This window comes from Mya arenaria, chromosome 13, assembly GCF_026914265.1.
Source record: "Mya arenaria isolate MELC-2E11 chromosome 13, ASM2691426v1".
Taxonomy (NCBI): domain Eukaryota; kingdom Metazoa; phylum Mollusca; class Bivalvia; order Myida; family Myidae; genus Mya; species Mya arenaria.
The window spans coordinates 30405109-30419934 of record NC_069134.1 but is presented as its reverse complement, the minus strand read 5'-3'; the positions used below and the strand labels follow the sequence as shown (position 1 = coordinate 30419934).

Sequence of the window (14826 nt, the reverse complement as noted above, 5' to 3'; positions counted from 1 at the left end):
TATAATATGTATAAACAGCAACCAACTTAAGAAAATGACTACTACTACTGCTACTGCTACTGCTACTGCTACTGCTACTGCTACTACTACTACTACTACTACTACTTCTACTACTACTACTACTATTACTACTAACTACTACTGCTACTACTACTACTACTGCTACTACAACTGCTGCTGCTGCTGCTGCTGCTGCTGCTGCTGCTACTACTACTACTACTACTACTACTACTACTACTACTACTACTACTACTACTACTACTACTACTACTACTACTACTACTACTACTACTACTACTACTACTACTACTACTACTACTACGACTACTACTACTAATAATAATAATAATAATAATAATAATAATAATAATAATAATAATAATAATAATAATAATAATAAATAATGATAATATGAACTCTTTGAATGTCAATATTAACAAAAAATGGAAAACACCAGAATGGTTCATTTAAAAAAGAGTAAAATAACAGGTGGGTTAGGACCCCCAACTGATAACCTTACCACGTGCATACAATATATTCTAGGTTTTGGGGGAGGGGGGGGGGGGGCTCGTCCAAAGTTGCACACCCGAAAGTGTGATCCCTCTAATGTCAAATCATTGAATCGCCCCTTGGCTAAGCCAATTTACTCAAAAAATCATCTGCGTACTTGTTATTTTTGAAATGTTAGACTTATATGGACCTTAATGCGGCTAGCAAAGATGTACTAGTCATCTGTACATGACACTATGACATGCGATCTACCATTGTACCTATCCAAACATGACGTAAGATATATACGTGTTGTCACAAACTAATAAATTCACAATTACACCCGCGCTTTATTTATATTTTATCTACTTAGTTGTTTCTTTTATGAAGGGAAAATAAGTATGTAATAAATGTGTTGTGATAACTGTGAGTTCAGTATCATCCAAAGTATTTAGTTACGTACATTGTACTAAACGATTATTACGAAGAATTTGTCGCTAATTATTGAATGATATATTTTACTGTTTAATTAAAGCATGTATAAAACTTGAACCAATCAAAGTTTTATATACACTTGTTTACACAGCAATAAGGCCAAACCAAATTGGCTTTACGTTTAGCGTCAACTCTTAGTTCGAAAACTTTTCTACGTATTCTGAAATCTAAACAAACGAACCCCGATAAAATACGAATACTAAATGAGTGAAATCCAAAGTAGAATATAGACACCAGAGCCTCCTTTGTACATTCTAGACCAATTTAAATACTTAAATAGATTTCAAATGCAAAATGAGTTCAAATAGAAATTTAAGTGTGTTGTTCATTTGAACCACACAGAACATATCAATTCCTGATATAAATTGCCAAAAATACTTTTTCAAAGTATGAGCATGCACTTTTACACTTGTGTTCTGTAGTCGAACTTTATTTAAAAAAAAAGATTTGTCAAGATCGTTGATCATACAAAATTGTTTTGTCTTTTTTTTCGATCGGGAAGCCCAGAACCTATTTGGCATTTAGATATAAATATCTAAATGCTAGTTTTTCCTCCTCAACCATAATGTGATCATTTATAGAAATTTTAAAATATGTTGTTGTTGTTGTTGTTGTTATTGTTGTTGTTGTTGTTTTTCCTCCATTATTTTCAAATCGGTATCCGTACGAGTTTCAATTCAATCAACTTTATTGGTCAAGTATTTTCGGTAGAGATGATAAAAAGGGGCACAGCTATAAAATATGCCAATGAATGTTTGTTGGCCAAAGTGGTGTTCTTTTAGTGAAGTGAAGTAGGACTATTATATAAACGACAACATTTCTTCCTTGATTTACCAGAATAGCTGTACTCAAGAAACAAGTATATGTATTATAGAAGACGACGCCTTAATAAGAAAACAGTCACGAATGCATTCCAGCCTATTCGATCCATCACAAACGCCATATCATATGACATTTATGGAATAATTTCGGCAAACCCATTTGTAATACAGGCTATTGTGTGAAAAGTGACCAATCGCTGATGCGAAATCAGTGGGCACGCCTGTAATATACGACTTACATTTAAGCGTATTTGATTTGTATATTGTTATGGTAGTGTATAAAGTATAATTTATTATTCGGATATGTAGATATTTTTTATGTTTCTTGGAAAATCAACTTTCTTAAATAGGGTTTTAGCCAAAGAGTTATGGAAGGTTGCTGCACCCTGCCCTTTTTGGTAGCATCCTTCTGTCCCCATTGAGACCAGCATGGACACCCTTCTGCTTGCTTCAGCTCATCAAACATTTTTTTCTTTGATTGAAACTTCATATATGATTTTGAATTCATACAACATTGACATATTTTGCAAATACAAGCTAATATTCCTTCAATAAAGCACTTTTCCAGACATTTTCTGTGAAATTCATAATGCTCTTTTTTTTAAAGCCTGACACAATATGCCCTATTCTCCCTTAGTACCCTGTCCCTTCTTTGCAGCACCCACAGTTGAATCCCGTTGGCTCGAAGTCCAAGGGAGCGGCGGAAATACCTCGAGCCTTGGAGAGTTCAAGCCAAGCGGGAATGATTATCCTAAGAAATCGGTCCTTATCAACCTGTTTTAGCCAACGAGGTAAATGAGCGAAGCGAGTTTGAGTCAATGGGGTTCGACTGTATACCAAAGCATCACGTTATACACAATTTTGAGGGAAAACATCAGCTACGTTTTTGTGCGAATTCCGGCTGAATATTGTTCAATGTCATTCCGCTTTTCTTAAATTACAGTACCTAAAAATTAATACAAACACAAGCTTTGAAAGAAAACAAAAAGAACGTCCCAGGGCGATGATCTTAATGATTCCCTCGGAATAAAAATATCTCATAATTCCGAAAAAAATACTTATATAGAATTTTTTAACAATCAAAAAAATAATTAACGCATATTACTTACTTTTTTTAGGTCCCCTGCTAATTAAAATAAACGCTTGAGAATCTAGTTGAAATTAAGTCCAAAAAACAACGCAAAGCCGTAAACGCAGTCCGCACTAAAAAAACTAAACTCACAGTCCCCTATTCCAGCTCGTGGTCTACACTGTCAAAGCAAACAATGCTATTAATCATCAATTAGTAGTAATAATCACCGAACACCTTGTAATGGCGAGCGAGATTTTCAGTGACATGCACAAGCCCGAGGGCATCCGAATTTTAGTACCGTTCGAACAACTGTACCGATATAAAACAATTGCATTGCGCGTAAATGGAACGTATATAAAAATATGGGTTGAATACTCCCTTTTGTCATTATTTACGTAAGGCTTTATCACCATCGTCGTCGTCATTGCCATCCCCATTACATTCTGTAGAAAGTTTTATCTCCCCCCCCCTCCCACCGATGCCCCCCCCCCCCCCAATCTTACCGATGCCGATGCCCCCCCCCCCCAAATCATCATCATCATCATCGTCATCATCATCATCATCATCATCATCATCATCATCATCATCATCATCATCATCATCATCTTATTCGTCGTATTCATCGTCGTCGTATTCGTCGTCGTCTTATTCGCCGTCGTCGTCGTCATCGTATAAGAATGTTAACCAGCATGTGAATGTTTTGTTTGTGGCTGTGCCCTACAGTGTGATGACCCCATAACGAAAAATAGGCATAAAGAGTTTGGAATGTATTGTAACACTCATAACTCTTCACATAATTGTTAGTCTGCGTGTGAACTTGTCCATCAATCGTCAAGGGCGAGGTCACTGTTACTAAAAGTAGAAGAGTTTTACTTCATAAATTCAGATCGAAATTAATAATAGTGATAAAATATAGTAAGTAGTTGTATTTTGTAGTGGAGTGTTAGGTATTGTCTTTCTATGCCCCCACCAAAACTTTCGTTGATCAACTGGTAATTTTGATACACATTCATCGACTCTATGCGATATAATGGCCTGTGCTTTTGGACCAAAGGCGAAAGTGGGGGCATCTGTGTCCTATGGAGACATTTATAGTTTTACAATGCTTTTCTTTAATTTCATGAGAAAACCAAACTCTTATCAAATGCATGCTGTTTTAGGCCTATCAATACATTAGTATCCATTGTTTGGCCCTGTAATATATATGATTTATATCTAGACATAATGCTCCCAGGATTTATCCTTGAAATTGCTTTATTCGTGTACACCTTGTCAAATGCTTACAATAAGAAGTTTGAATGGATTCATTTAAGAAGCCTTTGTGTTCGAACTTATATTTTATCAAATGGTATGGCAGTAGATTTCTGCAGTAAATTCATTTTTGTAAATAAGCAGTCAAATTCAAACAGAGGCTTAGTCAGTAAAAACAAAATATAATTTCGAACACTAAACTGCATTCACCAAAACAAAATGTAAAAGCGACTGCGTCTTCTATTCAACCCTTTAACAATTACTTAAGACGGTAAGTTGAATGAAACAATATACATGTACTGTTTCCTGTCATGATTAAAATAACATCGACCTTAATAATCATCATACGCACACAATAATATTATAAAACCAGAAAACTAATTCAACTCCTTTTCGCAGACGTAGTTCAACGCTGCCTCGCACTTGACGTCGTTCCAGACGATTAAGGGAGAAATAAAAGTCAGACAGTTGGCGTCACCGCCGGCATTCGGCTGGTTGACGCCAAAGTTTCGGTAGGTGGCAACCTCTCCCGTGACCCATTCCCAGCGCGCCTCCTCTTCCGCGTCTGAGCCGCCAATCCAGTAGTGGACGCTTGGATGTTTGCCAACACTCATCATCTTTTCTAGGAACTTAGTTTCGGAACTTCCGGTGATGGTTGCCAGGTGTGCGCCCAACGCCTCGCACGAGGATTTGGCGTCACTCCAGTTGAGTGGAGTAGTATACACCTGGTAACAGGAGCCACAGTTGAATGTCCAACCCGGATCACAAGTCTGATAAAGAAATAAAGAAATTTACGTATTTATGTATAATTATAAATGACATGACCTATTTTTGCGTTCATCTGTTTGTTATTGTTAAGACTAACTCAATGTGTTTGCGTCTAACGTTTACGAGTTAATATAATTATATAGTAAAACGATTCCTTAAACAAAACAAACGAACTACCACAAATACTTCATCTTGGAATTTTGCATATTTTTTTTCACTCGGCTACGCCTCTCCTTTCGAGTCAATTACAACCTTCCGGATCAAAACGCAGTGCTAATACTCCTATCATATGCACTGTGATAAGATGCTTATTATTGTTAAAGTTGCACTCTCACAGATTAACCGTTTTGAATTTTTTTTTTTGTTTTGTCTTGGAACGAGCAAATTTTTGCGTAAATATCTGCAAACCAGTGATATAAGACTGCTGACAAAAGATCATATCGAAGATTTTCATATTTCCGTTCGAAAATGTATGTTTTATGGCTAAAAGCGTTACTAACGGTTTAAGAAAAATGCATAAAACATCAATTTTTGAACTTAAATATGAAAATCTTCGATCTGATTTTTTGTCAGCAGCCTTATATCATTGGTTTCCATGCATGTTATCATAAATTAGCTCGTTCCAAGACAAAAAAGTAAAAAAGTATTGTCAAAACGTTCAATCTGTGAGAGTGCAGCTTTAAAGAAACATTGCAAGCTCTCACTTTCAGGGAATTGTTACAACGTTGGTTATTAAGTTCAAGGGTGAATGATTCGGCCAGCCATGATGATTTTGCTAGTGTTATATGCGCATGCATATACTTGAAAAAAGCATGAACTTTTATACCATTTCATTCCATGAAAACAAAAATAACAATAAGAATATCAATGTAATATTTAACGCAAAAACATTCGAAAAAACATGCAACGGGATTGGCCCACGAGTTTTACCAACTTCAGACGAAAGTCCCATTTTGAACCACAAACATTTGATAGCTTTGGTATCATATGACATGAAATACATTTATTGACATATAACCTAAAAATATTTATTTATTTCTTAAGATTTATCTAAGGGGTCACTCCTACCAACTATCTAGCATAAAAGAACCATGCATTACTGCAGTTTAAAGATGTCAGGGAATCTCGAAACAGCTTCCCAGTCATTTGAATATGCCTATTCGTTGATAGGAGTGACCCCTTTGCTAAATCTGAAGAAAAAAAATCAATAATTTAAGGTTAAATGTCACTAAATGCATTTTAGGTTATATGGCACCAAAGAAGGAGTTCATTCCTATGAAATGACAGTGCTTTGAGCTGATGATACAGTTATTTTGTAATAATATTTCCATTTACCTGCACAAATGGTTTAATTTTCCAGAACGTTCCTGACGTCACGCTCACGCTTGCGTCACATGACGTCATCATTAGATCACATGTGTCACTGAAATGTGCTGTGTTGCAAGCATACACCCCTAACGTTGCACACAAATAGACGCACGATTTGGCCGAGGCAGCGTTCCGTTGAATCAGACTTCCGTCGATGACGTCAGTAGGAACTGTTTGGAGTTCATACTGCTTAAATCGTGTTGCGCAATAAGAGCCGATCATAGAAAATAAACATATACTAGCAAAGAATACTTTCAAGTCCATTTTGATAATCGAACAGAAATTTTCATATAAACGCATGTTGAAATGAACGGAGTTTTCGCATTCGAGATACTGAAAACCGTCCCGGCCCGTATGAAGATTTTCGTGAAAGCCGGTTGAAAATTCAAGGATTGAAAAAGTCTAAATATAAAGATAAAAGAATTATTTTTGATTAAAAATAATTGTTAAATCTGGAAAATCCAAACAATGAAATGCATTAGGAATTGCATTATGCAATGGGCGCCTTTGTTCCAATATTTTATTTTGTCTTTACAATACGAAGCTAGGGGACTTTTGGACAAAAAAGACCGGACATGAATGCATTTCATGAGTAAACGACGAAGTTTGCATTTTAAATGGGTCCTTTCAGAAACACACAAGTAGTGTTAAAAACTATAGTTGTCCAATAAAAGTTCCATTCAGTGTCATTTTCCCATAATTTATTTTATCTGGCAGAAGATAAATGGTCTTGCATATATTTCATCGAACACACAATTCCACTAACCGATGTTTTAAAAAATGAAATTGATCCCTAAGGATTCTATTTTTCCTGAAAAAAACCCACTCTACTTTCACAGTTTTGTTCACAAATGTCAGTCTTAAACGACATTCAAGAGGTACTGCGTCATTTCTTTGACTAAATGCATTTCCGTACAGATCCGAATCAGTTTAAAACTTTACAGTGTTCATTATTACATTCCGAGGTATTTGATATAAATGCATTTTCCTTTGACAGTTTGACATTAAAAAACATGCCTAGAAAATGGTTGGAAGCGTATGTCTTCAAAAACATTTTATTAAACTCATATATAAGTACATTTGTATATTTATTTTCACTTTTTGGGGGCTAAGCGCAAAACAGACTAGCTCCTGATAGTTCAAATCATTTGGAGTTCAGACTGTTTTGTACGTAGTCTTCTATTTAGAAGTTGACGTAGTGACTGGGTGTAATATGATGTTGTATTGTTATTTTAGACATATATGTAACAGCCGCAGGTTTGTATTCGTCTAGACGATTTGGTGCCTGGCGACAAGTGGATCTGCGCGGTGAACGTTCGACTGGGGCACGAGACAGGCGTTAGGGTCCGTGGTCCCGCGGCTCAACGTAATCGTGTTACCATTGGTGACCGTCCGGTAGTCGCCACAGAAATGGACGCTGAAAAAAGAGGAGCTTTAATTGTAGTAGGCTATGTTTTATGATGTTTATATAAAAGCTGCACTCTCACAGATTGTCCGTTTTGACAACTTTTTAGTTGTTTATCTTGGAATGAGCCATTATTTGCGTAAATGTGTAGAAATCAGTGAGATAAGACTAGATCAGATCGCAATTTATCATATTTACGTTCGAAAGATGATGTTTTATGGCGAAAAGCGTTAATAACGCTTTAAAAAATGAATTTGTCATCAGTTTCCAAACAAATGAGATCTGTTCTATTGTGGGTTATCTATCGTGACTGGATTAAAGGCAATACAGCCAAAATAAGATGATTCCGAGTTATAAATAAATAAATAAATAAATGTCAAAACTGTCAATCGGTGAGCGTGCAGCTTTAAAGGAACATGTGAATAACGTAACCAGTGCTTTAATCAATTAATGAGGCTTTGTTGAATTTGTTGGCACAAGAACAGTTAATAAAGTTGTAGATCAAGTTGCACAAAAACGCCGTTTATAGAATGCAGCTTATGAAATGCATGCAAATGTGTATGACATTTCTCCATTTTCGAAAAAAACACTGTAATTACACGAAAGAAGTAAATGCTCTAAATAGTTCCTAACCTGAGTCCGTCTTCCGCGTTGGTGACCGTTACCGAGAAAATAGAGACGGAGTAGGTGGTGACGCTGCCGTGCCACCACCACCACGACTGGCTAGAGGGACGTGCATACGTCACGCGCACCTGTGTGACGTCACTCACACGCTCTCGGTCCACGACAAGGACGTGACGACGATCGCCGGATTTGAATGGATCATTGTTGCTGTATAAAATAAAAAATGTTCTGTAATACCGAGATAGACTCTATTTCTGCGCATTTAATGATATATCTGTAATAACATTTTGTCTCAGTATATATCGTAAATTCATGCATAAGTACATCTTGTGTGATATAAAAACTGTTTTGATTTATCTATCTTTCCATAAAAAAACAACCCTGAAACTTAAATGAACTAGCCAAAATAACTATACATAGTTAACACCCGCCACGTCGAATTCGTTGGGACCCCCGTAAATACTTCGAGATAATGTCAACTCGGTATAACCGAAATACTTAACCCACTGCATTCGAAAAAATGTTAAACACAACCAGAACATCGAAATAACAGATTTCGACGTATCGAATTTCGACTGTATTGTGAGTTTTGTTAGTTTTGTTTGCGTTCAAATGAATATTTCAGAACTATACTTATATTATGGATATAAACACCAATTTACATTTTCTCCTGTCGTTTTCTTTTAAATTTATCTGATTAAAATCATAGTTTAAATACGCTTTGCAGGATCCGAAGTCGAGACATAGATATGACACTCTAAAAATAAATACAAGCGTCGACAATTTTCTTTCTAAAGTCCTACCTGTTGATGTGTACGGCGTCAGAGGAAAGGTCCTCGCCCACGAGCTCCACGCGCACCTGGCCGGAAGTTGTATCCATGCTCCCGAACTCCACCGTCACGTGCTGACTCTCGCCTGGAAACCATACAAAATAGGTAAAGGTCGTAGCTAAAAACGTATTATTTTCAATTTATTCTGTCAGAATAACATCGTATTAAAAACCTTTTGTTTGACCCAAAACAACCATGGTAATAAATAAAATGCATCATTGTCGATAGATCGGTCTACATTGTCAATGATTGTCAATAATTTTATTTACATATAAGACCTTTCCGTCGATCATTTAGGAGATATTTTTTTTCATATTTAACATCATTCTACTCGATATTTATAAGGCAATGAGCATGAACCTTACACACATGCCGTTTAAAGGGACTAGACACCAGATGATACAAATGCAAGAAAAAAATGCCAAAACTAACATAAAATTGACATCGTTGCGTACAACGCATTCAATCTTACTTTCTGAAGTATCACATCGTATACGACACATGTATCTTTAGCAGATTTTGCGGTTTTTCCAATGGGTTTTTCTACCACGTAAAATCCAGTAATTTCAAAAATAGCTCCGGTATATGTATTTGTGACTTATACACACTACACACTGGTAAACCATATGCGCTATATTTAAACTGGTCATCTCTACAAAGACAGCGACAATTTTTTTTAATAAAGTAAAAGGATGAATTATCAGCCACATACTAGCTCGTATTGACAACTCTAATCTTGTTTTGAGGGAATACTGTATTTGCCGATTTTGGAACCATATTGTGTCTAGTCCCTCTAAAGGCATAATATGCTTACCGCAAAACGGGGCGCTCCCTCGGGTCCGCAGGTAGAACTTTCCACTGAGTCCTGTCTTATCAGCATCGTATCCCATTTGTGGACAGTTTCCCCGGGGGCACCGTAGGCAGCTCTCCGCGTTCTTGTCCAGGGCCTGTAGATTCATAAAGAATTTGGATTATAATAATTTAAAGTTAGTCGGGATTTTCTTTCCCGTTCTTGCTTTGTCTGCATCGTAAGCGATGTGAACACAGAAGTCCCTTTCCACACCAGACGCGTCTCTCGGCGATTTTGTCCTGCGCGAAAGTCAAGTGGAGTAACATTTAAATGTGAAGCTGTTGCCTGGTAATGTCTTAATGCTGCCGGATACCCGCTTTGTTCAATCTGATCACCGAGTGGGTCTAATTTGAAAGCGACTGTTCACCCTGTACAAATTAACTTTGCTTGACATTTACCTTAAACACTTGCCATGGTTGCCGACAAGTCCGTTCGTAAAATAAAGTACAAACAGAAGGTTATCTTATACTGGATCATGATTCTTTTACCAAAAAACTGTTACAAAAACCTTGAATGTTAATACCTCTAGACTTGAGCAAGGGTGGCCGAAGAAGGGGCAGGTTGAGAGGATGGACTCAGTGAACAGGTAGATGGAGCGGCTGTGGCTGCAGGACAGGGTGTCCTCCGCGTCTGAAAGTACATAATTTTATATAGTCGTGCGAGTATCAGTGTGTGTATACCACGTGATAAATTACGCCATAAGTGCTTCTTCGGAAGGCAACATTTTGCTTCGAATAATGTCTTAAAACAAAGATAACTTCTTTTTTTCTTCACCATTTCAAATGAAACAAACTAACAAAGGGCAGTCTATGCCTCTCATAGAGCCCCGCCTTCATTTGGTAACCGAAGTTTGATTAGGTGATTAGTTTCCTCAAACACTTCGACAAACCTGTTTCCAAACTAATGGTTTAACAATGCTCCATCAGGCGGCGGTTTTGTGAGAAGGTCTGTGGAATTGTTTTAAGAAACTAAACTCTCAATCAAACTCTAATAAAAGACCAAAGGCGGAGCTCTGTCAGAGGCGAAACTGCGTTTTGTTTCATGAAATGATGGAATAATGGTTAAGTTATATTTTTTTAAATTGTTAAAATAACTGCTCCTCCCAGGAACAGAAACTATTTCCCGTTATACAGAGGCGACCAACTCGAGGCGGGGTACCAACACTATATTCTACTGTTCAAAATCAACGTTGTGTAGGTGTTTATAACTACGTTCGCAAATACAAAGTGGGGATGCGTTCAATGGAAAATCAAGTATTAGCCCTTTAGACGAGGAATCACTCATGTAAATTACAAGAATACGCAAGATCACTACCTTCGATGCCGTGGTTATAGGCGGCGGACATGATGTTGGAAACGCTCTCTTGCGGACAGCCCGGCTGGTTCATGCCACCGTTCGGGTAGAAGTCGATATGGCCGACAGCTGCGATCCACCCAAAACCTGCAAATAAATACACCCGGATAAATGATGGCTTAAGACAAATTGACAAAAGATGAGTTAATTACTCGTACAGTGTGGCGTCGTATTGCAAATGTCTATTTTATGAGTTTATTCCTAAACATATTATACCTGTGACGTAGTCGAACTCTGCGCCGTCGGAGTGGATGATATCAACAAACAGCGCGTCCGTCTTATCGAGGTGGACGGCCAGGTCTGTGTCCGAAAAGTCGGGCTCCGCGGGGTCAAGTCCTGTGGTATAAGCGGGGAGATTGATAACTTGTTAATCGTATATAAAACAATTGAAAGTAGAAACAATCCATGATGCCAATGTCAGCTGTTATTCGGTGTGCATTATACGTGCTCCTGTGCTATTTTAAAGACACGAAGATTGCACTCATATCGGAGATCGAGCCCAGAGCCATCTTTAAAAGTATTATTACGGCATTACACTCTCAAACTTAAAATTAACTGCTACTTTACTAAACATATTAAGAAAATGCCGTTTTTATAAAGGTACAGAACAGGGACACACAGTCGTCGACTGACCCGTGATTCTGGCGATGCCCGGGCTTACGTTCCCAGCGTAGCCAGCGATGTGCGCGCCCAGACTGTGACCTATAATATGGATCTTGTCGGCACGTACCCCCCGCTCGGACCGCAAGGTGGAGATGAGGGTTCCCAGTTCTGTCCCGACCACGCGCGTGTTGGCGGCCGCCTGCGAGTAAGGGAAACCAGAACCTGAGCCCCAGTCCACCGTCACAACGGACATCGGTTCCTGAAGAATACAGGGTTACTGTGAGTTCTTGTATGGTCTTAACTTGTAGACATTTTATAACATATCAAAAGCAATTCGTAAAGAAACAAACATCATCTGCGCCATCTAAACTAGTATAACGCTGTAGTAAAGACCTTTCGAAGGAGTGCATTCGTCATGTCGCGGACCCAGGCCACCTGTCCGTGCTGCAGGAACCCGTGCACGATAAACTTCACCGGAAGTGTAGGGTCGAACCCGCAGTCCGTGTACGGGGAGGCGTCACCTTGCGTCAGGACCCGGGGGCGCTTGCATGTAGTTGTGAACAACCTAAATTTGATCAAATGGAAGAAGTCAGAAACGCACTCCTTTGGTATAGACTAACTGAAACATATACCGACGTTAGCGGAATGCGTACTCATGACATTAGGGCAAACTGCGTTTAAATTTCTTGAGTTCTATGGATAATTACAGACGTATCACAGCTGGCGCCAATATCGAGGGCATATTTGTATGCATATGTACTTAGGTCTTCTATTTTCAGTTAGGCAGTTAGACGTATATCATCATATCTTACGTAGATTGATAAATTGAATTAAGTTAATATAGCGTGATTGTACACGATGGCCTGGTTCATATCTCTAATTCTATCAGTCTTACCTGAACGTGGTCTGTATGGTGTCCGGGCTCTGAGGCAACAGACCGTCTGTGTTGTTGAATGGCGGCAGGTTGGCAAAGCAGCCCAGCTCTCCGAAGCACGTTCGGGACCGCTTCTGTCGCTCAGCGCCTGGAGCCGCCCACACGCTAGTGGCTACCGGACAGAGAAGAACCGGATTTATTGTATATTATTATTATCTGATGTTTTCTCAGCACCACTGTGATTGGTTGCGGGTTCGAACTTAAAGTTATCCCGTGCCGCTGCAAAACCGAAAGTAGGGTGTTTTTATGAATTTACCACATATTTTAGACTGTTAATTGCCATTTGTATGAACATGATATATAAATGAATACATGTAATATGTATGGGGTGTACATAATCAAACCAGTGGTTCATTTGAGCCCGCAGAACATGCAGAGGCGGTGGGCGAGGCAAGACATATCAATATTGTGTAGCTTATTGTGGAGTTGCAGTAATTGAAAAATGGGCACATTAATAAAACAGACATAGCTATAACATTCTAATGTTCCGTGGTATACTTATTTTGCACATGACATACCTCCTTTCATAAGTTGAATGCGCATTTACTGGCTTGTTGTCCATCGCCAATTTGTTTTCAGCAGAGAATGACCGGGGCATGTGCAAAGAGGGTACCTTTTCAGTAGATTTCGCAAAGAGGTTACCGATATGGATATGCACCGTGTAATTCCTTAATTTGGAACGGAAATATGAAAATCTGCGATCTGATCTTTTGTCACCAGTCTCTTATCATTGGTTTGCAGATATTTACGCAAAAATTTGTTCATTCCAAGACAAAAAATAAAAAAGTTGTAAAAACGGTAAACAAAAAAAGGGCCGTGAGAGTGCAGCTTTAAACAAAGTTCTGAAAAGTCGGACCAATGTGTTATAAGTGATTGAACCAGTAATGTCTATAATAAAAGGGCTATTACTAATAACCCTATCATACCCATTGTTTCAAACTACTTTTAACATATTTCTTTAATTACAGAACAACAATAAATCAAGTTAACACCATTTACGACTTTGACGTTCAATTTGGATGGAATAAGACTGTACCAGGACTAGACATAAATTAAATTTTCGATGAATATGATTTTGTGTATATAATATGAAATATACTCATCATCTCATATCAATTTATCAGTAAAATATTTTCCGATATATGCCATTTAAGATCATGCGTATTTCATGCAATAACAGTTTGAACATATTCCACAAATATAGAAATAAACTATATATTGTGCAGGTTAATGATCTAATTGAAATAAAAACAAAACGTTAGCATATATAAGATAAATCATCCTACCTAGAAAAACACAGAACCAAAGTCTTATTCCGATTTGTTCCAACATGGTTCTCATGAATTGCGGTCGAAAATAAACTAAATCAAAGAAGTTCTAGCAGTTAATTGAATGTAAACTTGGCTTCCCTCTATAACCTAGCGGGCATCTGGTTTGTTCTCTATTTCTCAGAACATGTTTGTTTATATAATTCCTAGCATGTCGGTGAGTTCAGTACATTTGAGCTAATTCAGCTGTGGATACGCCCGGAACTCGGCGCTTTGTTAGAATGTTTACCGGGTTTATACAATTCTGGAAATAAATGCGAGAAAAAAATGGTATATTTTGGCAATAATGAAATTCCTCCCGTTGATCGAAGTTGGTTAACCATCTTGATTTCACATCGCAAATAAGTCCGTTTGATTAATTGCATGTATACAGATGCACTTGTTCCGTTCCTGGTTGTTTTTGTTTCATTTATCCAATATTATAAAGACGTTTAGTTTAGTTTAAACATATTTATTTTACAACGATTGTGAAACAAGTTATTACAACATTATATTAATCACTCTCGTTGGCACGATTTTACGCGAGAGTGTGGTCTTGTGTTGTGGAGGAAACCGGAGAAACCGGAGAAAACCCACTTGTCCGGCTTGGTGACCACAAACCAAACTCACAAGACATATAGTACGATGTAATACAA

General features: G+C 37.9%; 2 protein-coding genes across 2 annotated transcripts; both read right to left on the bottom strand.

Moving 5' to 3' along the window:
• Window positions 1-4505: 4505 nt before the first annotated feature.
• Window positions 4506-6570, bottom strand: LOC128215193 (perlucin-like). The gene is made up of 2 exons (XM_052921901.1): window positions 6232-6570; window positions 4506-4898 (listed from the first exon to the last, which is right to left on the bottom strand). Exons 1-2 carry the CDS (start codon window positions 6562-6564, stop codon window positions 4506-4508), a joined length of 726 nt encoding a protein of 241 aa, XP_052777861.1. The 5' UTR covers window positions 6565-6570.
• A 735-nt stretch (window positions 6571-7305) lies between these two features.
• Window positions 7306-14646, bottom strand: LOC128214078 (pancreatic triacylglycerol lipase-like). Its single transcript, XM_052920329.1, has 11 exons — window positions 14150-14646; window positions 12825-12975; window positions 12323-12494; window positions 11960-12188; window positions 11543-11662; window positions 11288-11413; window positions 10497-10603; window positions 9938-10070; window positions 9097-9208; window positions 8303-8500; window positions 7306-7681 (listed from the first exon to the last, which is right to left on the bottom strand). Exons 1-11 carry the CDS (start codon window positions 14202-14204, stop codon window positions 7534-7536), a joined length of 1551 nt encoding a protein of 516 aa, XP_052776289.1. The 5' UTR covers window positions 14205-14646; the 3' UTR covers window positions 7306-7533.
• Between the last annotated feature and the right edge of the window lie 180 nt (window positions 14647-14826).

Coding starts and splice junctions, on each gene's coding strand:
- LOC128214078 (XM_052920329.1), bottom strand. CDS start 14,204: ATGAGAACCATGTTGGAACAAATCGGAATAAGACTTTGGTTCTGTGTT. Junction 10,071..10,496: donor ACCCTTGCTCAAGTCTAGAG/GTATTAACATTC, acceptor ATGAATCTACAG/GCCCTGGACAAGAACGCGGA. Junction 7,682..8,302: donor AACGCGGAAGACGGACTCAG/GTTAGGAACTAT, acceptor CTCTTTTTTCAG/CGTCCATTTCTGTGGCGACT.
- LOC128215193 (XM_052921901.1), bottom strand. CDS start 6,564: ATGCGTTTATATGAAAATTTCTGTTCGATTATCAAAATGGACTTGAAA. Junction 4,899..6,231: donor AAATTAAACCATTTGTGCAG/GTAAATGGAAAT, acceptor TTTCTTTATCAG/ACTTGTGATCCGGGTTGGAC.